At 40.2% G+C, this 22,740-nt stretch overlaps 2 protein-coding genes across 8 annotated transcripts in view; one reads left to right on the top strand and one right to left on the bottom strand.

The window, feature by feature from the left end:
* Positions 1–1,985: 1,985 nt before the first annotated feature.
* Positions 1,986–7,333, top strand: GNG10 (G protein subunit gamma 10). The gene is made up of 3 exons (XM_062624282.1): positions 1,986–2,128; positions 5,196–5,327; positions 7,060–7,333. Exons 1-2 carry the CDS (start codon positions 2,048–2,050, stop codon positions 5,319–5,321), a joined length of 207 nt encoding a protein of 68 aa, XP_062480266.1. The 5' UTR covers positions 1,986–2,047; the 3' UTR covers positions 5,322–5,327; positions 7,060–7,333.
* Positions 7,334–11,312: 3,979 nt separating this feature from the next.
* SHOC1 (shortage in chiasmata 1) overlaps positions 11,313–22,740 on the bottom strand; it is a 46,322-nt gene continuing 34,894 nt past the window's right edge. For 3 of the 7 annotated variants that reach the window (XM_062624264.1, XM_062624266.1, XM_062624269.1), the window contains 10 exons: positions 22,382–22,566; positions 21,765–21,882; positions 20,435–20,546; positions 19,362–19,483; positions 18,299–18,392; positions 17,155–17,286; positions 15,550–15,699; positions 14,972–15,122; positions 14,193–14,750; positions 11,313–11,688 (listed from right to left, as the gene is read on the bottom strand). In XM_062624264.1, coding sequence (XP_062480248.1) covers positions 11,591–11,688; positions 14,193–14,750; positions 14,972–15,122; positions 15,550–15,699; positions 17,155–17,286; positions 18,299–18,392; positions 19,362–19,483; positions 20,435–20,546; positions 21,765–21,882; positions 22,382–22,566 — 1,720 coding nt within the window. In that variant the 3' untranslated portion in view covers positions 11,313–11,590. The remainder of the gene's footprint in view (positions 11,689–14,192; positions 14,751–14,971; positions 15,123–15,549; positions 15,700–17,154; positions 17,287–18,298; positions 18,393–19,361; positions 19,484–20,434; positions 20,547–21,764; positions 21,883–22,381; positions 22,567–22,740) is intronic. The other 4 variants (XM_062624265.1, XM_062624270.1, XM_062624267.1 and 1 more) reach the window with 2 other exon arrangements.

Raw genomic sequence — 22,740 nt, 5'->3', positions numbered from 1 at the left:
AAAAGAACCAGGCAAGTCATGCAAGAGCGTCTAAACCTGTGGCCACAGTTTCACAGGCTTCGCTACTCTTGCCTTTGTGCCTCATTTTGCTCCATTCCTTCCCTTCTAAGCCAAGTGTTTGGGTTATGCAGATAAGTAGTTAAAGCAGAGATCTGTTTTCTCTCCTTGCTGATGTTAGTTGTAATCAAGATTTATTTTCCTGACCTGACACCACAGTGGGAAATGGGTGCGTTGGAGGGGCTGTATGGCCCACTGGAAATGAGCCATCCTGCAGGCTCAGCTTGGAGTTCCCTTTTCTTGATGTATAGCCCTTTGAAAATGCCCAGATGCAGGCATAAATTCATGGGTTGCAGCAAAAACTTACAGGGCGGTGACACTGCAGTCACATCTCTATGATGAATGATAGAGAAAAACCCATGTGTCTTTACAAACCTGTCAGTGTTGAGTGACACTCATTAGCTGAGGTCACTGATCGTTTCTAGCCTAACACCTCACTGTAGTTCTAAATGATGCCTGTCTTCTGGGCATAAGTTTTCAGGCCCTATTTTATCCTGGAATAAAGTTGACAAAGCAATTACATGCACATGGAAAAAAACCCAAATAAAGCAGAAATGAGACTGCTGAGGATTACTATACCTCATAAAGCCAACATAGATTGAGATGACTTCAGGGAGAAGTCTTTGCATGAGCAAGTGTTGCTGGTACTGGGTAGCAGTGTGGCGAGGCCATAGAGTCTTGGAGAAGAACCACTTTACGTCCTAAATCTACTACAGTCTACTGTTTTCAAAGAGTTGTGTCTGTTGTGCAGCATGTATTTATTTCCAAATTCATAGTGTATGTAAGGTGAAACATACATTTCACTCGGTATGCAAAAGGTATTCAGAGCCAAGGCCTTTCAAACTGAGGCTTTGCATGAGGCTCAAGCATGTCCATGGTTGGTAATCCCTACGTTCAGAGCAATCTTTTGAGGGTTTGATCTTTATTCCACCAACTTAACAGGCCAGCAAGCTCTGATGGCTGGCAAATGCCCTTCAGAAAGTTAAGGGACTCATTGGTGGCCACAACTGAAATGGTGATGAATGGTGCAGATGGGGATGAAGCTATGCTGCAAGCAGTTTTAGCCTACTGGCTGCCTGTATGCAAAGTGGGCTTCTCTTTGCAGGGTTAGATCTTTGAATGATATTTAGAACTCCTTTTTCTCCCTTTCCTCCCCTCCCTTTTCCTTTTTCCCCCTTTTTTCCTCTATTTTTGCACCTTCCTCCCCTTTTTTGCTTTTTTTTTGTCCCTTTTCCCCCTTCCTCCTTTCTTGCTTTTTTCTTCCTTTCCCCTTCCTCCCTTTTTGCTTTTTTTCTCTCTTTTTCCCTGCATATTTTGCCCCTTTTCCGCTTTTTTTTTTGTTCAGTTTTCCCCTTCTCCTCCTTTTCCCTTTTTTTTTCTTTCCCCCTTTCCCCTTTTTTTTTCATTTTTGCCTCCCTTTGCCTCCTTTTTCTTCTTTTTCCTTGCTCCTTCTTCCCCCCTTTTCCCCACTTGTCTTTTTGCCCTTCCCCTTTTTTATAGTTTTTTTTCTCCCTTCCCCCTTTTTTTCTTCCTTTTCCTCCGCTTTTTTGCCCCTTTTTTGTTTTTCCTGCCTTCTCCTCTCGTCCCTTTTTCTCCTTTCCCCTCTTTTCCCTTTTTTTTCGTCTTTCTTTACCCCCTTTTTTTCCCCTTCCCCGTTTCCCCTCTTTTCCCCTATTTTTCCCCTCCCCCTTTTCGTCCCCGGTTTGTTTATTTTCTCCGTCCTCTCCTGTTTAACCAAAACGCTTTCCTACCCCCGGGGCACGCGGTTCCGCAGCCGAGGCGCCAGCCGCCGCCAGGCGCCGCAATTCGGTCTGGCCGGGACTCGCCAGCCGGGGCCGACCCGGCGGGACTGAGGGCGGAGCGGAGCGGGCCCGGCCCGGCCCTGCCCGGTCCCTCCCCTTAGCGGCTCGGCGGTTGCGGGGGGAGCCGAGTCGAGCCGAGCGGAGGCGCGCTGCTTGCTTCTGTCCGTGCATCCTCCCGCGGTCCGGCCATGTCTTCGGGCGGCAGCCTGAGCACCATGCAGCGGCTGGTGGAGCAGCTGAAGCTGGAGGCGGGCGTGGAGAGGATCAAGGTGAGGCGGGGGCGGCTCACCCGGGGACCAGCAGCTCCTGCCGCTGTCTGCCCGCGCCGCAGCCCTGGGGGCGAGCCGGGGGGGAAGGGGCCGAGGGGTGCGTGTGTCCAGGTCGCGGGTACGGGTGGAAGGAGCTGCGGGGAGAGACGCGGCACCACCGCGTTAATTCCGCACAAGAAGCTAGAGTCTGGAGCAGCTCCTCAGCCCGAGGGGCTTGCGGGGGAGGCGGTGTGATCTGTGCACCCGGCAGGCCTGGGAGCGCAGGCGGGCTCGTACGCACGCACGCACGCACGCATGCATGCATGCATAGACTCTCCTGCCTAAGGATTTCCAAAGACAGGCTAGCAAGGCGCTCCCGTCATCTGCCGCCTCCTAAGGCTTGGCTTCGTGGGGTCTGTTTGGCGGATTTTTGTTGTTTATTTTGCTTGTGGGTTTTTGGTTGGTTGGTTACTCGGTTGGGGGTTATCTTGTTCGTTTGTCTTTTGTTGTTTTTTTTTTTCCCGTCAGCCCAAAGTCACTCATGCAAATTCACACCACATCCAAGACAGCTCTGGGTTCTCAGCGGGCTGGGGGGGAAGGAGAGGGGTGTTCGCAACCACTTTGCAGAAAGGATTCTTTCCAGCGAGGCACAACATCCAACACAGGCTGTGAAGGGATTGAAGGTCAAACTAATTTGTATCCTGCACTTCCTTCATCACCTCCATGCATTCGCCATTTTCCGCTGGCCAGTCACAAACATCAGCTTCCTCAGTCTGACGACAGTGGCCGTCTGTTGACCTGCGGGAGCTTAGTTAATTGATTTAAAAAATAACTCGGAACACCCTTTCCCACTGTTACTGTCCTGGGCTGCCGAAAACTTGAAGTTCCCATTGCAAGGTGAAACCACTTGTCTTTTGGACATCATCCCAATCAGTTCATTGTTGTTGCTAAATTCTATGAGCAACTATTGAGTCGTCAGATGTTTGATTGGCTGAAAGTGACTGTAGTTCACCGATGCAGTGACCTGTGGAAATCTGTGAGAACAGCACAATGCAGAGCAAATGTGTAGGCTCTCGTGGCAAGAAGGACATTGTCTAACACAGGAGTGATTGATGAAACATTTCTGTTGCTTTACACTGCCAGCAGTAACCTGGATCTCTGCTCCTGCTCATTTTTAGGCATATACCCCCTCACTGCTTTCTCTGTGGGCTGGGAGGGTATATAAAAATATAGTGTGTAGTTTATTGGACGTTACTTTGTGGCAGTAACATTCTGGAGCTGGATTTCTCAAATGTGAATCTCACACTTGCTATGGGTTTGCTTGTATTCTGAGGAGCCTTGGCCTTGGTGAGACCACGCAGCCATGTGCACAGCAGTCTCCTTCCAGGTCTGCTGCTCCAGGATCCTCTTCATGTCTTTTGCACAAGTGAAATGATGCACAATTAAAACTATGTCTTATACAAAGTGTTATCTTGGTTTCTTGACATTCTGTGTAAAACCAGCAGGGGGTATATTCAGCTGGTGAAGGGCCACTTGGATCACGTTTAGCTGAGACAGGAGAAAATGTTTGGCTCCTGTGAACAGACAATGTGTTTTCAGATGGAAGCTGGGTATGAAAGGGTTTTTTAAAATACATCCCATAGCACAGAGCCACAGTGACGATTCTGTTTGCGCTGCCAGCTAAAAGACCAGACAGGAACAGCGTTTCCAGAAAGAGGAAACCAAGTGGGAAAGAAGTACCCCCACACATCTTGGAGGCTTCTGCAGGGAGCGTGTTCACCCATGATGAAATACATCAGAAACCCTCATACTTTCTTTGCATGCATTTCCGTAAGAATGCTATAGGGGCATAGGTAGGGCTACGAGTAGGCAGATCTGTCCTAGAACAACAGTTTGCTGCTGTATGGATAATCCTCACAGGGATGCCAAACCTCAGGTTTGTGTCTTTGCAGGAGCACCAGGATATGCATAGCTCAGTGTGTCTTGCAGAGTTGGGCAGCAAAGTGCAAGGAGGCACAGTGAGGAACTGCTAACTCTGCTATGCTCACAGGGCAAGCTGTGCCCTGAACGACTGACTGCTCACCTTCCCAGGAAAAAGCCCCATGCAGCCTTGGCCTGATAAGGCAAGCAGCATCTCTGCCTAGTAGCCATGTGGTCCATAAGTACCAGCAAGGGGTCAGTGCTGTGGCCAAGGGAAGGGTACTAATGCTGTGTGGGTTGAAGGGGCTGGGCAGAGCACAGAGACCTTTGCATCCTCCAGAAAGAGGTTCTCTCTCTCAGTGGACAAAGCCCATTGACTAGCAGGGATCCCCTTGCTGCAGGTACTTCTGCCTGTGCTCCAAGAGTACAAAAGAACTTGGGAGGCTGTGGGAAAATGCTTCTCCTAACAACTCCCTGGAATGCTGACAGCCAGTTACCAGGATGAGTATCCTGGAGGAGACTTGGGAGGCAGTGAACAGTAAAGCAGCAAAATAGCAAATGAAAGCATGTGCTGGGAGAGATTTTCTCACATGCTTCCAGACATTCTAAGAACCAAAATCCCATCTGGGTTCCTGGGCTTGTTCCACAGCGCTGGACTGCTCTCTCTGGGGCCAGAGTGTGGATTTGAAGCTCTCACTTCATTGCCAGCGGATGGTGGCAATTTGGATTTTAGAAATTTTTCATCTTTATCTTTTCGCTTTCATTCCTTCTTATGCTCTGTGTTGTTAACAGTTTGGGAATGAAAACCCTTTCAATAAATTAACTCAGGACATATGAGTTCAAATATAAACCTGTAAACAGTACAGTAGCTTAGAAAACATTGTGGTCACAGCCCTGTGCATTTTAATGAGGACAGATTGCATTGCACTTTCACCTCTGTCCTCTACACTGCTCTGGCTCATCAAATGGCAAGTATTTCATGTGTGTTTATTTGGAGCTTTGTAAATGTGCATCTGTGCTGATGTATTTGCTGGTTTAGAATCCAAGAGCTGGCTTGGCTGCTCTCCAGCTCTGTTTGGTAATGGCTGTTCAAGAGGAAATGCCTAATAGATGCTTGTGAATGAATTAGTTTCCTCTCTGGATTTGTTTCTCTTTTCCTTTTACGCAGGTCTCTCAGGCAGCTGCAGAACTCCAGCAGTACTGTATGCAAAATGCCTGCAAAGATGCTTTGCTTGTTGGGGTTCCTGCGGGGAGCAATCCCTTTCGAGAACCCCGATCCTGCACTCTGCTCTGAAATCAGGTAATAAAGTCACAGCTACCACAACAACAACTCAGATTTGAAACCCAAGCCCTCAGAAGGACAAGGGCATGTGATGGTAATTGTTTTAATATCAAGTTCTGAGTAGCCAAGTGTCATCATTTCACTGCTACTCTGCAAATTGTTTTCTGTTCCTATGAGGTGTGACAATGGAAGCATGTCTCTTTCCTACAGCTCTTTCTAGAGGTGTTTTGTTTATAAGTTGGGTTTGGTTTTTTTTGATCTGTTTTTCTGCTTGAGCAGCTCTAGGGTCTTTAGCAGCAGCCAAAATAATATAGCTGCCCCTGACATGCTGACACAGCCAGATGTACAAGCCAGTCACATACTCATCTTGAAGAAGGCAAAGCCGTGACAGATGCATGTATTCTGATGACTAACTTGCAGCTTAAGCAAGAACCTTGTTAAAATACATGCTGTCTTCAAAGTCATACTGCAGTTCATTTGGCTGAGTGTGTTCTTGGGCTCTTTCTGTTGTTACTGAACAACTGTATACTGGTACAGCACCAAAAGTGGTGGAAGCCAAGAGGAGCTGAAGCAATCTGTAATCACATGCTTTGTAACCTTTTTCAGCACAGGACTGAAGGATGAGATATTCCCTAAACTTTGCCTGCCTTAGCACTCTGCACTGCTTGTAGCTGTGGAACACTGGCCAGCTGGATGGGTGACTGTCCAGCATTGGCAATTCTTTGGGATCCAGTTCGGTGATTCCCACTGTTGTCTCTCCCATGTGTATCAGTGATTGCAGCAGGAGGAAGGGAGGCCATGTGTGCTTGTAGTCTTAGGCAGGATGATGCCAAACTTTTGTTGGAAAAACTTACTTCTTGTGCATGACAAACAAAGGTGGAAGTAGGATGGTCAGAAAGGGTTACTTTTCAAAATTAAAAATAAAATAGTTCCTGATAGAGAGCTGAGAAAACTACAGGGAGAGAAAGAACCACTGAATTCTGTTCTTTCTTTGAGAGCACTATCAAAATGAAAATGAATGGGATTTTAAGAGCAGAAATTTAAACTGTAATGTGAAGTACTTACAGAATCTCCCCCTTCCTGCTGCCAGGGTTCCTGAGATTGCATCTGTGCTTGTGCCTCATCAGTAGTGTGCTTTGATTGTTGCTACATAGGTTTGACAACACAGGACTGAACCTGAAAGGGAAGAAAACTGAGCATGAGGTGGTCTTCTGGAAAAACTTGGGCTGGGGGTGAAGCACCAGCAGAGTATTTTCTTAACTTAGGTGCTACCCTTAATTCTTCCTGCAAATAAGATGAAAGTGGCATGACTGTTGCATGTGTTATTGTGCTATCAAAGCAGCCTTTTGCTTCTTATTTTTTGTGTCTCTCTGTGCGTATAGGTGTATTTCTAGGATTCAAGTTTGATTGCATCATCCAGACAGGATACAAAATACTTTCTCAAACAAGTTGGATGGTAAATTTGTGAAACTTCTAGAAAAGCTCAGGCCAGGATGTCATTTAGTAGCCTTTTGATGATAGAGCAGTTATCTAGTTTTTTTATTTAGTTACCTTAGGATCAAAAACAATGAAACCAAAGTCAAAAACCCAACTAAAAAATATTTAGAAGTATTCAGGATGTCAATACTCAACAAAGAAAAGGGTTATTCAGTTTTTCTCAGTGCAAAGGAGCTTTTGTGGTATAATTTGTAAGAGAAATTTGTCAGCTTGGAAAACAGCATTTTTAATGGATTTACTTTTCCTGTTACAGGGAAGGTCATCAGAGAGTTGCCTTCAAGCATGACATGCTTAACAACTGCCTTTCTTTCACAAGAAGAATCTCTCTCTCTGTGTCCTAACTTGTGTGGCTAAACCAGTTTCCTAAATATTTGTTTGTTTTCTTGTGTATCCGAACTTCACTGTCTTTTGCTTATGTTCATAAAGTTTTCTAATGTAACTGTTACTCTTTTCAGAATTGTCACAATTGTTGCTACGCTGTGCTAACTATACAAATACTACTTGAGAAGTTTACATTTTAGAAAAGACATGGATTTTTACTAAATTACCATCTTGGTAAACTATTACACTGGAATGAGAATAGAAACTATTTGGGATTTGCTTCTTTTTCTCTCCCCCCCCCCCCCAATAAAACATTCAAAAAGTGAATTCTTAAAGTATGAAACTAAAAGCTGTTAGTACTGAACTCATGTTCTCAGTGGAATTTTGCTTCTATTAGTAAACTGGAACCAACTACAGTTCTTTTTCAAGTGCATCTAAGTCCATAAATGACACATATTAGAAACTGCTGGACACAGTGTGTAGCACAGGCTTGATTCCTAAGGCCTTTTCTTACAAGAAAAGAAAAGGATTTCTTACAAGACCTCTAATCTGTAACACTCTCCGAATTAGTATTAGTAAAGGTACTGTTGTGGTGGAATATCCTTGATATGTATAAATTGTGACCAAACAGACACTAAAAATCTGTGAACACCCAAAGATAGTTGTACATGTAATTGTCAAGGTTTACAACATGCAAAAATACTAAAATGTGCTTGGTCATTTGCCTTCATTTTTTTTATAGAGCACTTTTAAAAGGACAACTAACTTTTTTAATAGTTTTGTAATGTTGTCTACTTTCTATTGTTTGTATTAATCTTTTCGAAGTTTGGAAATAAAATTCCTTTCCCTACTTTCCCAGGCTTTGAACTCGTTGTTTAATTGTAACAAAGAGAAGATATTGTAAGGAAGAGGATACTTTGATTCTGCAGTGGGAGGGGAGGCCTCAAGCTATTTGGCAAAAGGTTTTCATGCGTGCTGTCCTGCAGGAAGCCTGCACAGAACTGGTCAGACACTCAGATTGAGGTCAAAATGTTCCAAGTCGGGGGAGGGTGTAGAGGGATGAGAATATGCATTAAATGCCTGCTAACAGCCATCAGATGGCTGCTGGCCACTCCCTCCCATGCAAGCCCTTCATATTTCTTTCACCTCCCACAGTGAAACCTTCTCCCTGTCCCCACATCTGTTTCTCTGTCCAGGCTCCCTTGCAGCATACACTTCCCTGCTTAGTGTCCTCGCTTGAAGCTTGGGCTCTGGAGTGGCTGCTGATCTGGCATAACAAACTGCCAAATTACAGTGTGCACAAGAAAGCAGCTGCTGCCACCCAGCTACATGACTGCTGTCTCTTGGTTGCCATGCCCAGCCCCATGCGGTACCTTTCAGTTGGAGCACCATGCTCCACAGGTGCTGGAGGAGCAGCACTGAGTATTCTGCAGGTCCTGACTGCATCCACATCCTGCACCAGCAAGGGTAGAAACACCATGCGTCAGCTGTGAAATGGACTAGGAGCACTCCCCTGTGGTGTACCAGCGAGTGGGGTGGTTATTCTGCAGTCTCAGGAGGAAAACACATTCCAGTCTCTTCAGAGCGGTGTGCTCCTTTACTCAGCTTGATTTGAGTTGCAGGGTACAAGCAGGGAGATGGATGATAGCAATGCCACCTCTGCCCTCCCAAGGCATGGTCTATGACAAAAGCCAGGTGTCAGACTGAGCTCCACAGCAGGGTTAGTTGGTGTTGAGGCTCTTGGGTTCCTGTTGGGAGTCAGTTTTACAAAGCATGCCGCTGCTGGTGATGTTGTGTTGACGGAATGGAGCAGCTTGTGTTTTATCAGCTCAGCTTTTGCAGGTCCCTTTTTTCACTTGCAGGAACCTGACAAACAAGTCTGAGCATCTGTCTGCTGCAGGCAGAACAGGGTCTCTCTTACTTGCCTCACCAATAGGACAATGTCTCATCTCCAGCTACAGTTATGTTTGCACTCTTCTTTGCAAAACTGACAGCTGGGGTGGTTTGGACAGGGATAAGAATTGCATTTTGCTGCCCCTGCTTTAATAGATGCTACCTACAGTGGGATGGGCAGCTCTGGACATGTAACAATGTCTTGGCTTTCTTTCCCAAAGACCATCCAAGGGGGCTGCCTGCTTAGGTTTTAACACTCCACACAGCACACAGGAGGCCTTCATACCAGGTTTCATGGCAGCAGGTCCCACAGGATGCCCACAATAAAGCACATCAAGTGAGCGCACACTGTGCACCAAATGCCTCACATGAGACACAAGGCTCCCTTTGCCACCACCACCTCTCACAGTCCCTCAGCTCAGCTCTCTCCCACCTACAGCTGCCATCTGCCTCATCACTGAGCAGTTTACAAATCTGATCCAAGAACTGAGTGTCCTTCCCCACTGACTGAGGACTGGTGGTTAGGAGGTAGTTACTTCCTACTTATTTTTAGTTATAGATGATCTGGGGGAGAAGGGAAGTGCATTTTTACAGTGCAGTAATCCTCCACATTAAACAGGTGGGAGGAGGGGTGAGAATGGCACCTATGATAAATTTGCTAGTGTGTACATATCTGTGAGATACCAAGAGTCATAAACAAATAAAGTAAAAATGACTGGTCATTGCAAGCCCTTGCCCCTATTTGCCACTGCATTGTCAGTAACTAACTGTACACTGACATCTTTTCTACAGTATGGAAACTTAGACAGCACTTGAATTTTCTCTGCTTACTGAACATGGGCAACATGCCCTCGTTTTTGAAGTGATCTAGAGATCATCTGAGCCAGTCTTCCAAGACTGCCCATGTAAAAGTTCTGGCATCAGCCTTTGCCTGTGTGATAGGAGGACATAAATAAATAGTTTGTCAGGGGCAGCTATAATTTGCTGCACTGTGGTTGTCTGTGACTGAGGCTTTGCTGAGCTGCACTACTAAAAGAACACATTCCTGAGCCTGGCAATTTGGGATGCAGCTCTGACAAAGCCAAACCCATGAATCAAAGAGAAGTAAAATGGTTAGGTCAAGTGACCACAAAAATGGACCACAAATAGTAAGCAAACTGCAATTTCCATTTAAGTTTTTTCTCTTATTATGGGCAAAGTAGGGAAACCCTGTTTGCAATTCTGCTAAATTTCTTTTTAAGTTACACTTGAAAGGTGTTTTTGAAAGTGTTGCAAATAATTTGGATACAAATAGTCTGGAGATACTTAGTGTGAACTAAAATTGCTGTTAGCGCTGTCATAGGTTTTAGGAAATCTCAGCTAAAAATCAGCACTCCATTTGCTGTGAGACCGGAGCTTTCTCCCCTAAATGCTGGTTTACATTTATCCAAGAAGTGAATATGCACTTAATAAAGACTCAAAAAGGCAAGAAAGTATTTTACTAAAAGCGTAAACCATAAACTTGTTTCATTTTTCTTTCTGTTATTGCATCAAACTCGGAAAGATTTGTGAATGCTAAAACTGAATCATCTCAGCTGCAGGCCGCTGAGCAGGCACTGGAGCTGGCAGGCATGCGGGTGCAAACTGTGCATGCATTCCTGCAGCAGAACGGAGTTACTGTCTACCATTGCTCCCACACATACTTCCGGTTTCATTGCCAAACTTCTGATGGGAAGTGAAGGTTCAGGTACTATTCTACCCTTTCTCTTCTGTAGCTTGCAACTGAGATGTCTTTTTTTACCCCACTCACTAATCTCTTACCTCTTCCAGCTGTAGCCTTCATTATCTGTCAATGCCTCCCAGATGACTTCCATCTCCCTGCTTGCCGACAGTAAGCAGTACTGAAAAATGTGGATTTCAGTCAATGAAATGGCCTCCACCAGATTATGAGAGAGCTGGGTCACAGCCAAGCTCTCTGAATTAAAACTATCAGAGTCGTAAATTTCAGCATATCTCTTACATAAAACAAATAAAACTGTCCATAAAACAAATAGGTTGTTCCTGTAGCTTAATTATGATAAAAGGCAGTTCATGAACTTATCACATGAGTTCTTAAAGGAGCTGCAGAGGTGAAGAAGTGGAACTGCCCCCAAGGGAAAATACAGAGAGTCACAGCTGTGAGTGCAAGAAAGCTCTAAAACTCTATGAGCATCCTTGAGAGTTCAGCATATCTGATCTGTCTTTAAGCCTGTAAAGCTGCATGCTCAGGGAATAAACACATGTGCCTTAAAAATTCCATTAGCTTCAGTGTCTGGGTTTTTTTTCATCCATATTTTATTTTTTGCATAAAGAGTGATAAAGTAACTTTATATCACCCATGAGAACAGAGAAACAGTAATTCTCCAAGTTCAAGGAACCAGTTTGTTTAGTAAAATTTTTAAAACATACAGAAGAATTCTGAATTAGTAAGGATTCACAAACCCTAATTTTTCTCTAAAAATGAACAAAAAAGTTCAATTTAATCTATTTCCCTTCAAAGACTAAGAAGTTTAAAAAGTGTGTGTAGTATACAAATCCCCATTCCATCCCATTCAAAAGAATTTAAGACGTGTTTGTCCATCACTTCCAGGGACTCTTTCATATGTTAGTCTCCGTTTTTTGAACTCTGGTACTTCTGCAAATCCTGAATCTGGAAAAGAAGTGGAAAGAAATCTTACGCATGATAAACTACAAATACAATGTCATTAATACGACACTCAGTACTATTTAATAATTGTGAAAGTTGTTTCTTTCTAACCAGAGCTATGTTCATGTTTCTAAATTGTTTAAAAAAAGCTACTTACGTTCCTAAGATTATTTTTACAGTAAAATATTTGAGTAGTTGCTTATTCAAAGTAAGTTACTGTAAGAAAATCGTGTTTAGTCTTCACAAAAAGTATCGTCAGAAATCTTTAACACTGACCTTAGGATTTCATCTGTTCCAGTGGAAATATTGGCATTGTTTGTGGCTTAATAAAAATTTGATCTGAAGCTTGAAGAAATCCCTGGGGGTTCCCAATGTGTCTTTTTAACTTTATGCAAATTTCTTAAACTTGGTGTTTCACATTTCTTAAATCTGGGCCTTCAGAAGGCTTTCACAGTATTAAGGTGGGGTTTGGTTTTGTGTCTTGTGGGGGTTTGTTTGTTTGTTTTGCATTAGCATGCACAACTATTTGGTATACTTACTTTTCCCCTGGCTATTGAATAATTAAGTAAAATAAGCCTATTCTTCCCAAATCTAAACTGCAAGTCACTTTTTGTTTTTTATTTGATTCAGATTTAAGTATAATTCTGCCCTACTGGGAAGAGTATTACAGAAAGCTTTTTACTCAGAGATCACTGCATTCAGCTCTGGGATCCCCAACAGAAGAAGGACATGGACCTGTTGGAGCAAGTCCAGAGGAGGCCACAAAGATGAGCAGTCTAAATTGAAAGACAGATTTAGATTATACATTAAGATGAAATTCTTCACTGCGAGGGTGGTGAGAGACTGGCACAGGTTGCCCTGAGAAGCTGTGGCTGCCTCACCACTGGCAGTGTGCAAGGCCAGGTTGGACAGAGCTTTGACCAACCTGGTCTAGTGAAAGATGTTGCTGTCCATGGCAGGGCTGCTGGAACTGAATGATCTTTAAGGTCCCTTCCAACCCAAATCATCCTATCATTCTATGATTCTATGATCACAGTGTTTACAGAATAGTGTAAAATTGATTCTAGAAGAATTTGCACTGTTCTCTACTGAAACTACAGTCTTCAGAATTTTATACTATCAGTGCCAGTTTTAGGCTACTGAAATACTGTTACCTACCCATAATACCCCAGGTCTCGAATTTAATCACAATGGAGAGCCAACAGGTCTGTTCAGAGTTTCTGTATAAACATTTTAATTCACAGAGGCTGAAACTCTAAAGCAGTTCACCATATCCAATTAAATTTTCCTCTCTTTACTTGCATAATCACCTTAAGCAGCCCAAGAAACATAATGGTATCACTTAGCTACTTGTGTTTTCAGGACTGAGTCCAATCTATTTAGTGAAAGGATTTTAATGCTATGCTGACCTTGCCGTACTAGCAACAGATTTAACAACAGGTAGCAACAAGAAAACATAAATTATACCATCTGTACTAGGAGTTAGGCTTCTTTATTTAAGAAGCTTAACCCTGGATCTTTAAAGAATGTGGCACTTCACCTATAGGGAAGCAGCAGAATTTAAAAAAACACCCTACAATATATGATACTGCAATACATTGTCTAACAGGGACTACTGATGCTTTCTCACTTTCAGGAATCCATAGATACATATTATGGCTTACCAAAAAAGGCCTCAAGCTAACTATATTTGAGAATGAAAACCAGAGATAAAAAACAAACAAAAAAAAACCCCAACAACAACAAAAAAAGAGGGAATCCAGAAGATTTTATGTAAGGTCTGTATACACCTTCAGGGTAAACAAAGTTTTGAAGTACACACTATACCATCTATTTGAAGTATTTGAAGAAATAGGCTTTGGAATGATCTCAAGTAAACAGTTTAGCCCTGGAGACATTAGTTAAAAAACCATAATCCAAGAATAAGAGAGCTGTATGAATAAAACTTTAGAGTTGTCAGGGTGAAATTCTTAGTCCATTTACACCAATAGCAAAACACAGCCATTAGAAGTATCTATATCTTACTCTCAGAATCTGCTGTACCTACTTTTTGGCCTTCAGAGAAAACAACCCTTTTGTCCAAACCTATGTTTACAAAGCTATCTTTCTCATAATTTTAAATAAATTCAGGCATAATAATTACACACATTTCAGGCACTGTCAAAGAAAGAGGAGGATGAATCTTACAATATTGGGAAACTGTATTTTCCAATATTTTCCCATGGAAAAATAATGGCAGTAACACAATTCTGGTTTTAGTTTGGTTTTGTGTGTTTGTTTGTTTTTAATATTCTTTAGGCTCAAACCAGAAAACAAATGTTTAGGAATCTTTTAACACAGAAGACAAGTACATGGAAGTTAAGTTTTTTAGTAAAGGAAACATGCAACAGTTGGATTGCATTTGTTTTAACAACTAGCTGAAGAACATACAAAATCTAGTGATACAAATATTTCTGTTTCAGTTGATTTACAAATAGAATTTCAGCAAACATATGCTTTGAACATACCTGTTCTATTTTTTTCTTTTGTCCATAAGAATGGCAGACTTTGTTTTCTCTTTTCTTTAGTTTCTCTACCTATTTGGTGAAAACTCAGACTTTGAAGATCATCTGGGTCAACAAAGAAATCAGAGAGGAACCCATCAGGTGCAAATGAATCACATGGGCCTGGGGATGAAGAGTCATTCCATGGGGTCTGGTCAATCAGAATTTCTGGGCTCTTAAATTTTGTGTCTCTGAATTCTCCTAGAAAACTCTGCGAGCTCTCCTGAGGTTCACAGTCACCAAAAGTTGCAAAGAAGTTATCTTTTTCAGAGTTTTTGGAAGAATCATCAGAGCTATAATGCATCTTCACAGGCTGTCTTTGAACATGAAGAGAATTAGTAACATCTAGATGAGCAAAATCTTCACAGTCCTTTGGCACAGCAAAGAAATTTTGCTTCCTTCCCATAACTGCTTCTGAAGAACATGATTTCTTTTGCAAATAGCTTGGAGCATCACAGTAAAAAAAACCCCGATGAGGATTCAGTGGAGGAATTAAGGCTTCAGAACTCATAGGAGATGCTCCTGGTAGAGAAAAATTTGAATCATTCTGTTTGGAGAATGAAAAGATAGCTTATTTCTCTACAATTTACAGAAAATCAAGATGCCATTGAGCATTTTCATTGCAGTCTGTCTCCTCAGACCTTTCCATTATTAGAAGATACAGATTCTAATACACTCAGATTTTCACTTAGCTACATTTTCCCAGTAACTGAAGATATTACCTGTGGTGTTTTGTGTCTTACCAAGCAGTCCTAAAGACTGATGGTTTTGTTTATAATCTGGATAGAATGTGTTGAAGTTACTCTGCTTTTTGGGGGGTGGTGCATGTTTCACTGGTATTTCTAGAGGAGCAGCAGCCGTTTGGCTGTATGAAGACGTCATGTCACTGAAATGCTGAAACAGAAAAAGAATCTTGAGGAGTGTTTGTAGTACGTGTCTACACTGACAAATATGAAAAGTTAAACCAGTTGTTAGGATTCTAAGACGTATAATATTTTGTTTACTGGAAAGAAAAAAAGAGATCAATACAGAAGGAGAGGCACGTACAGTAGACAATGTTCCACCTGTCTTAAATTTATAACGAGAGTAAGTAATAGCCTGTCTCTTGAAACACAGGAAAATCAATACCTTAATATACTTTATTCTCTTTCATTAGCCCAGAACTGACTTCACAAAATCTGCTGAGAATTAGCAGGCTGAACACTTTAGATATTTCTAAAAGATATCAGCAAATGTGCATGTAGCATCAGAATAAAAAAACCCAGCTGTATTACAACAGTGCAAAAAGATTGATCTCATACATAAATTAATTTTGGCCAACCTTTAAAACTCTTTTTGGAACCTCTGGCAGAAGTTCCTGAAGTTGATCAAGGCTTGCAAGAAACAACTTATTCAGTGAAGATCCCTTCTTTAACATAAGCTGAGCAACCAGAGGATTGACACATGGAAAAGTAAGCAGGCATTTCTCTGTCTGGAAATGGAAATTATTTAGTTAGATTGATATCTGACAAACTTTTTTTTTCTTTTTTCCTTTTTTCTTTTTTTTGAAGAATGGTATCCCTACGAACAGATCATCCAGTGGATCATAGAAATACAGCTTTCAAATAGTGTACTTCTATAGCATGATGAAAACTTTTTTTTTACTACAGATATAACTGTATTATTTTTGCAAGAGTAAGTTCTGCATAGCAGTTTGATAAAAAGCAAGTAGTCTAAAGATGCTTGTTTCTGTTCTAAAGGGTGAAACTAGTGAATGATGTAAAGTTGATTTGAAAACACAGTATCACATTTACTGTTTATTCTCCATTTTGAAGAGGATTCCTTAAGTCAAAATAAGCTGACAATGCTAATTTTGTTTTGCACAGTGTTTGTAAACACCAATGAGACATGTGCCTAAAGCAGGAGTTGCTAGGGGAAGGCTAAGTGTCACACAGAGGGCAAAAAGTTCAGAACTGTAGCATTTTAGGAATCACAGTTTCTGGTTCCTGACTTTCATGAAACTCTGAACTCAGCAGGTGCCAGGATCTAATACCTTTAACAAAGACAAAATACAATCAGTGACTCCTCTCAGATTTTTACTGGTAAACTTTAAATTGGAAAACAATATTTTGTCCAATATTGCACACTTTAAAGGCCATGTCAATACCTGATTTAAAATGCTGAATTGTGCAAATCCCAAAAAGGATCTTGCTTTACACGAATTCAAAGCTTCCACATAAAATGAATGAATCTGTAAGTTTAACTTGAAAACTTTAATATAAAAGTCATATATTTGACTGTGACTAATGGACCTGTTCAAGATCTTATTGTAAATACCAAATGTCAGCTACTGCATGAGCAGTTAAGGAGATTTCTGCTATCTTGTATTAAAGCAAGTCTGTTAGCAGCACTATTCACTATTCTAGTGGAAGGCAAGTGACCCTTCCACTAGACCAGGTTGCTCAAAGCCCCATTCAACCCGGCCTTGACCACTGCCAGGGGTGAGGCAGCCACAGCTTCTCTGGGCAACTGGTGCCAGTGTCTCACCACCCTCACAGTGAAGAATTTCTTCCTAATGTCTAATCTCAATCTCCCCTCTTCCAATTTAAAATCCCTGTCCTATCCCTACAGGCCCTTATGAAAAGTCCCTCCCCAGCTTTTCTGTAGTCCCCTTAAGGTCCTGGAAGCTGCTCTAAGGTCTCCCTGGAGCCTTCTCTTCTGCAGACTGAACAAACCCGACTCTCTCAGCCTGCCTTCACAGGAGAGGTGCTCCAGCCCTATATATGTATGTACAAAGATACATATAAAGTATTTGTTTCTGTATATAATAATACTTATTTCAACAATATATTTTAAGAGAACAATAACAACAACAAAAAAAAAAGCCTAGAAATTTCTAAGTCAGAAACAGGAAGAAAATAGTGTGATTCAGTGGAAAGAGACAAACCTCAGATGGCAAGACAGAAAGCCAGGATTTGTTCAACCAGTCATGAGGACTTGTATTAGATGCTATGAAAATGTTGTCAGCAATATGACGAATTATCAGTGCTGTCTCCTCAATCCCTGGCACAAGAACTACCTAAAAGTAATTGATACATAATATTTTTGGTCAAAACCCCCTTATACTAAGGAATGTCTTAATCTGCTAAATTAAATGGGAAAGCTTAAGGGTGACCCTAAATGCAACAGCTGGTAATGTGGAGTAATTAAACCTGATCCCTGCTTATCATACAGAGGAACTCCAATGTCTGACTACTAGCCTGGCTGCAAATTACACTCCGTATTTACACAAATCCTATGTAGATGAAAGTAGTTTACCCTATAGGTCTTTTATATGTAATCAAGTTCATGAGTATAACATGAGTTTCTAACAGAAGCGGTAATTCTGAGATGCCTAATATAGTTTAAGACATGACAACTGAAGGTGTAAGTAATACCCAGACGAACTACACTGCTGGGTACATAGCATGAAAAAAGCTTTGCCCTCTCTTTAACCTTCATTTAACCAGATAAATTTGAAACAAATTTTAATATGCAAATAAGTAAAAAATGCCTAAAAATATGTTTGCCTCATGCAAAAGAAATACATTACAGTCACCAACTTGGTAAACCAAATGAAACTTTTGTCCCATTTTTAAATGTTGATTATTCTAGATACTGCATTTTCTTATTTATAATGAAAAAGTTAATTTATTTTGCCACATTGAAAAAATTGCAAATTAGCTGACAGTAGAGAAAATGACACTTTATTTTCTTCTGCTACATTAGTAGCAGAATATTAATCTGAAACTTCAAATTAAGACATAAACAAGGTTAATACATGTTCTAATAATTCATAAAACTACAGGTACAATCTCATTTGTTGGCTCTTAGTCATAAAACCACTTCAGCTGCTATTTGAATCTGATCCAACTTGTACTGGAGGCAACACAGTCTTTTCACTGACTTCAGAAGCACTGAATTAATGTCCTCTCACTTATTTTAGTAATTTTTTAGTTATGTTTTTGATGTAGACTATATACTTGATTAAGCACTTTCACAATATCATACAGTGAAGATTAAAACAGAAAGGTCGTCGCCAAAAGAATTACCTTTACTTCAAAGTCTTCTGACTTTTGTGTCAGTTCAATTAGAGCGGCATAAATTAAGACAAGGTTAAGCACAGTATCTCCCCTGAGACTGTACCTATGAAACAGTTTAAGTGGATTGTTAACATTCAATAGGCATATGTAATAATACAAAAATTGTTGTTCCATGTGTTAATAAATGTCTGTTTCATTCCCGGAAGTGAGAATGCTAGTGCAGTCTGAGCATTAGTATATGTGAAAGGAGAACTAAGGCACATTGAGTGACTGAGGGCTGAAAGATGCACTGTGAGGAACAAAATGGGGTCAGCCTACAGCAAAGCAAGCCTGGCTTGGAGCAGAAGGATGGGATCAGGGTTGGTCACTGGAGAAAAATCACACAGAGAGGAAAGGTGATATTTGGAAAATTTACCACTTGCTCACAGAAAAAAAATCTCACAGTAGATAGTAAAGGAACTTACACTTATGAACTACATATAAAAAAACCTGTGCTTCCATAGTAAAAGCAGAATTACTGATGGAAGAACACTTGAGGAATGTCTCCCTGTTGAAAATGATATACAGTAATGATAATACAGTAATTCATAACCATGTATTTGTAGGGGTTAATTTACTTCTAACAGTTATAAAGAATAATTGCAGTAGTTAATATTCTTAGCCTTGTGAAATTTCTGGATGCATTGATTTTAAATACACCTCACATTAGCATTACCTGTCTCAAATCCTGTTATTTTGTAACAACCATTTCTTTATCTCTTGTGTAATCCTAAACCAATCCTAACACATAATAGCCATCTTTGCTAACTCTTTTTTGCATCTCCAGTGATCACTGTTACTTCTACGATTCCACTGAGTTTTTCAGCAGGCACATGAGAACACTATAACTAAATAAAAAGCCCAAAGCACACTAGAAATATGAGTTTACAATATTTGTGTTGTTCTAAGAGAAACATGTTCCTACAGAGAAATTAAAAGAACAAACAGTGTTAGCTTGTTCTAATAAGCACCTTCCTTTAGTGGCAAGTTTGTTTTAAAAATACCAAGACAACACAAGAATTTAATAACTTACTCTAAACTCAGTCTTTCTCTGGAATAGAAAACAATCCAACAGCACGTATATTGGAGAGAGAGTACCATCAGCTTCAATATTACATTTTCACAGGATTTCTCATAATTTAGTTCTTCCATAGTCTACCGCAAAATTAATATAAAAAGTAAAAACTAAATAAATATATTACCATGGCTGTCACAAGCTTTTAATGTGCACCTCTGTATTATGCAGAAGTTAGATCAAACATAGATATAGCTAGATAATACAGGTATTAAAGACACATCTGAGGGTGAGGAAAGCTAGATTGTATTCCTAGCTTTTATTTTGTTTCATTTACTGCTTCATACCTCTTTTTCCCTCCTGTAATTAGGAAACACTGCTACTAACTTTTTAGGATGTTCTTAAGATTTTTGAGAACTTTAGTAATGCAAAATACTGTTACAAACCTCTGAAATACTTACTTAGCCTATACAAATCATATTATATTTACATGGAATATATAAAGTATAACATCATTAACTACAGTAGCATTTGCAGTGCAATGTAGGAATGCGTTGTGCATGCAATATTAATTATTTTACTGTTTATCTATCTTTCAGTAGCAGTTCTTCTAATTGTAAAGTCATCTGCATACCAGAATCTAAGTATTATGCTATTGTTTATACTATTACTTTTTATTAAAAGTAGGACAAACTATTCTCTAGACTAATTCAGATAATTATCTGAAATGGGAGGAATTAACATGCATACTGGTAAGAAAATGCAGTCACAGATGCATTTAATTTGTTATTAGAACATTCCTTTATATAATCCTATTTTCAAGTATGCATCCTTTAACTATATTTAATACAATCCAATCTCAGGTCAGATGTTACACATCTGTGAAGAAATATGGTTACAGATATGAGAAGATTTTAAACTTGTCAAACTGGCACAGGCAGAATTTTGGAGTTAATGAATTTTGAAATAAATCATAATGTGAAACAATGCATGAATTCAATATAACTATGAGGAAAAAAGGATAGATTAGAAGGTTGCAGAAGTGACCCAATGCATAACAGAAACTGGACATACTAGTTTCATTTTTTTACCTGCAAATAGATAGCAGTACATTCATCTACTGTCAACACAACATATTGATCTGTACTTCCACAGAGCCTTAAGGAGTAACTGCTGCTTCTTTCAACAAAGGTAATGCTATACCTAAAGAAGCAAAATTATTATATTAAATCTCAGCTAAGTAAAATAATAAGATTTGTTTAAAGGAAATGAATAACACACATCTCAATACAATTTTTAAAATTACACAGTCCTTTCATACCATGGTCTTGCTCAAATGCTCAAGCTCACTTCAAGATACATCTGAAGGATACGTATCAGTGTAGCAGTGACTTAATGAAACATTCTTGGATTAATTCAATTATGTTGTTAACCACACAGAACAGGACTGTAATATATAGCCTTTAAGTTTACAAAAAAAAACAGATATAATACAGAAACTAAGTCAGATAAATGAACAAAATATACTCAGATACTCCTTTTGAGTAATTAAATGTATATGCATTTCTTTTCTTCCTTTCACAATTGTACAGCACAGTGAAAGCAAACTGTGTGAAAACTCCCTGACTGCCATTGGTATGATCCTAAATTTTTCTGAGTGAATGAGAACTGCCAGCAACACAGCCTCCTGTAACCAGCTGTATTAGCAGACTCACTGAATGAGTACCACATGCTTAGGGCCTTCAGGGAGTCTTGGCTGACTAAGGGGGTAGGATGACAAGAGACATTGGTCACACTAATTGGCCTCGTCCCTAGGAAGCAGAAGCGACCTAAACCTAAATCCACCAGCAGTAAGTCCTCTAGGAACTTGTATGGGCAGTGCATTCAACATTAACAAAAAAAAAGTGAACTATAAGCTTTTCTGAAACCATATAGTTCTTTGCTCACATGTTTAATTTCTTCATTGGTGCTAAAAGGAGCTGGTGAGAAAGTAGCAAAAAGCATTCCTGACTATTTAGCTCACGGCCAGGCCGAACAGAGAATTTGAACAGGTCAGAGTCATATTAAATATTCTAATTTTAAATGTCAAACGTGGGGTTTTTCCCCCTACTGAGCTGTAATTAGACACAGCTCAAAAATGGCTTCACAGCTGACTCAAGGATACAGGAAGGATCAAAACCGGCATGTCTCTTCAGCAGCATCAAGAAATCTACCATCTGTATCTCTGACACTATGTTTAAGAGGTGCTGCAGTGAAAAAAATACATTCTTGTCTCTTAACTTAAAATGCTAACAGTGTAATTGCAGCCATGTACCTGATAGCCAGGTAGCTGGCTACTAGATAATATGATAGGACAAGATACATGTCCTGGAAAACTGAAAACATATAGTCAGTAAGATTAAATAGGTTATTTTTACTCACTTGGATTCCAAAAGCTGAAGAATATCTGGCATATTAAGAAGACCTTCAGTTGTCAGAAATACATACGGAATCTGCACCTCCAGAAGAAAGGAACTACAGTGATTCCCTGAAATATTTTCTGCATGTAAGATAATGGTTTCATAACAACAACAACAAAAATGTTTAGGTATTTCAGTAGCTATATCTTTGAAAAATGTAGCTTTTATTCATATCCATTAAAATGCTTCCTTTATATGCTCCCCCCACCCCCAAATGAAACTTCTGAATTGCTCTGAAGTTAAGCTTTAATTTATATTCATTTACATCAACAGCAACACCCCCCTAGGATGAGGAAGGGTGGATACAGTTTGTAATAACTGTAAACAACCTGCAAACTTGGCATAAGTCTTCTATCAACCAACATTTACTACTACATCCTGGTCAAAGCTCACACCCTAAGAAAAACACCTTCCTGTCTTGCTGGTTTATCAATAAAACAGCTCTGTTTGCTTAGCTTTAGCTTTCATATTACACATTCTATTCCACAGGCATATGGTTGTGGCCTTTTAGGGAACAGAAAATGCTTTCCTTTCATAAGCCAGCCCAGTTGTTTTATTACAATTATGCAAAGCACTTACGCATCCATATCGTTTCAGGGAGGGTGGTTTTAAAAGTCATGTAAGTAACATTCAGATTTTTGCACAGATTTTTCCAGCAAGAGTTTTCAGAATAATCATATTCCACTACTAATGAGAAGTGTGTCCACGGAAAGTCAGCTCCAATTTGCTGATTATGTACAATAACACAGGAATATCTACAAAGGCTTAAAAAAAAAATCAAAATATCAGTAAAATTAAGTTCAGGTAGAATTACCCTCAGAACAAAATAAACACATTTTTACTCTTAAGAAATATCACTGATGAAAGTACATTTACAAAAAGTATTTACCCTTCCTGAATTAAAACCTGTGATTTCCTTAAAAATTAGTTTAAAAATT

The sequence above is a fragment of the Pezoporus occidentalis genome, unplaced genomic scaffold, assembly GCF_034315485.1.
Source record: "Pezoporus occidentalis ecotype Australia unplaced genomic scaffold, CSIRO_AGI_Poc_V1 ctg264, whole genome shotgun sequence".
Taxonomy (NCBI): Eukaryota; Metazoa; Chordata; class Aves; order Psittaciformes; family Psittacidae; genus Pezoporus; species Pezoporus occidentalis.
Note: the sequence above shows the minus strand (reverse complement) of the source record. Positions and strands in the feature narration are given on the sequence as shown.

What these genes read in the sequence shown, in the direction of transcription:
- GNG10 (XM_062624282.1), top strand. Translation starts at nt 2,048, where the DNA reads ATGTCTTCGGGCGGCAGCCTGAGCACCATGCAGCGGCTGGTGGAGCAG. An exon ending in CGGGCGTGGAGAGGATCAAG is followed by an intron (nt 2,129 to 5,195) that starts GTGAGGCGGGGG and finishes CCTTTTACGCAG; the next exon opens with GTCTCTCAGGCAGCTGCAGA.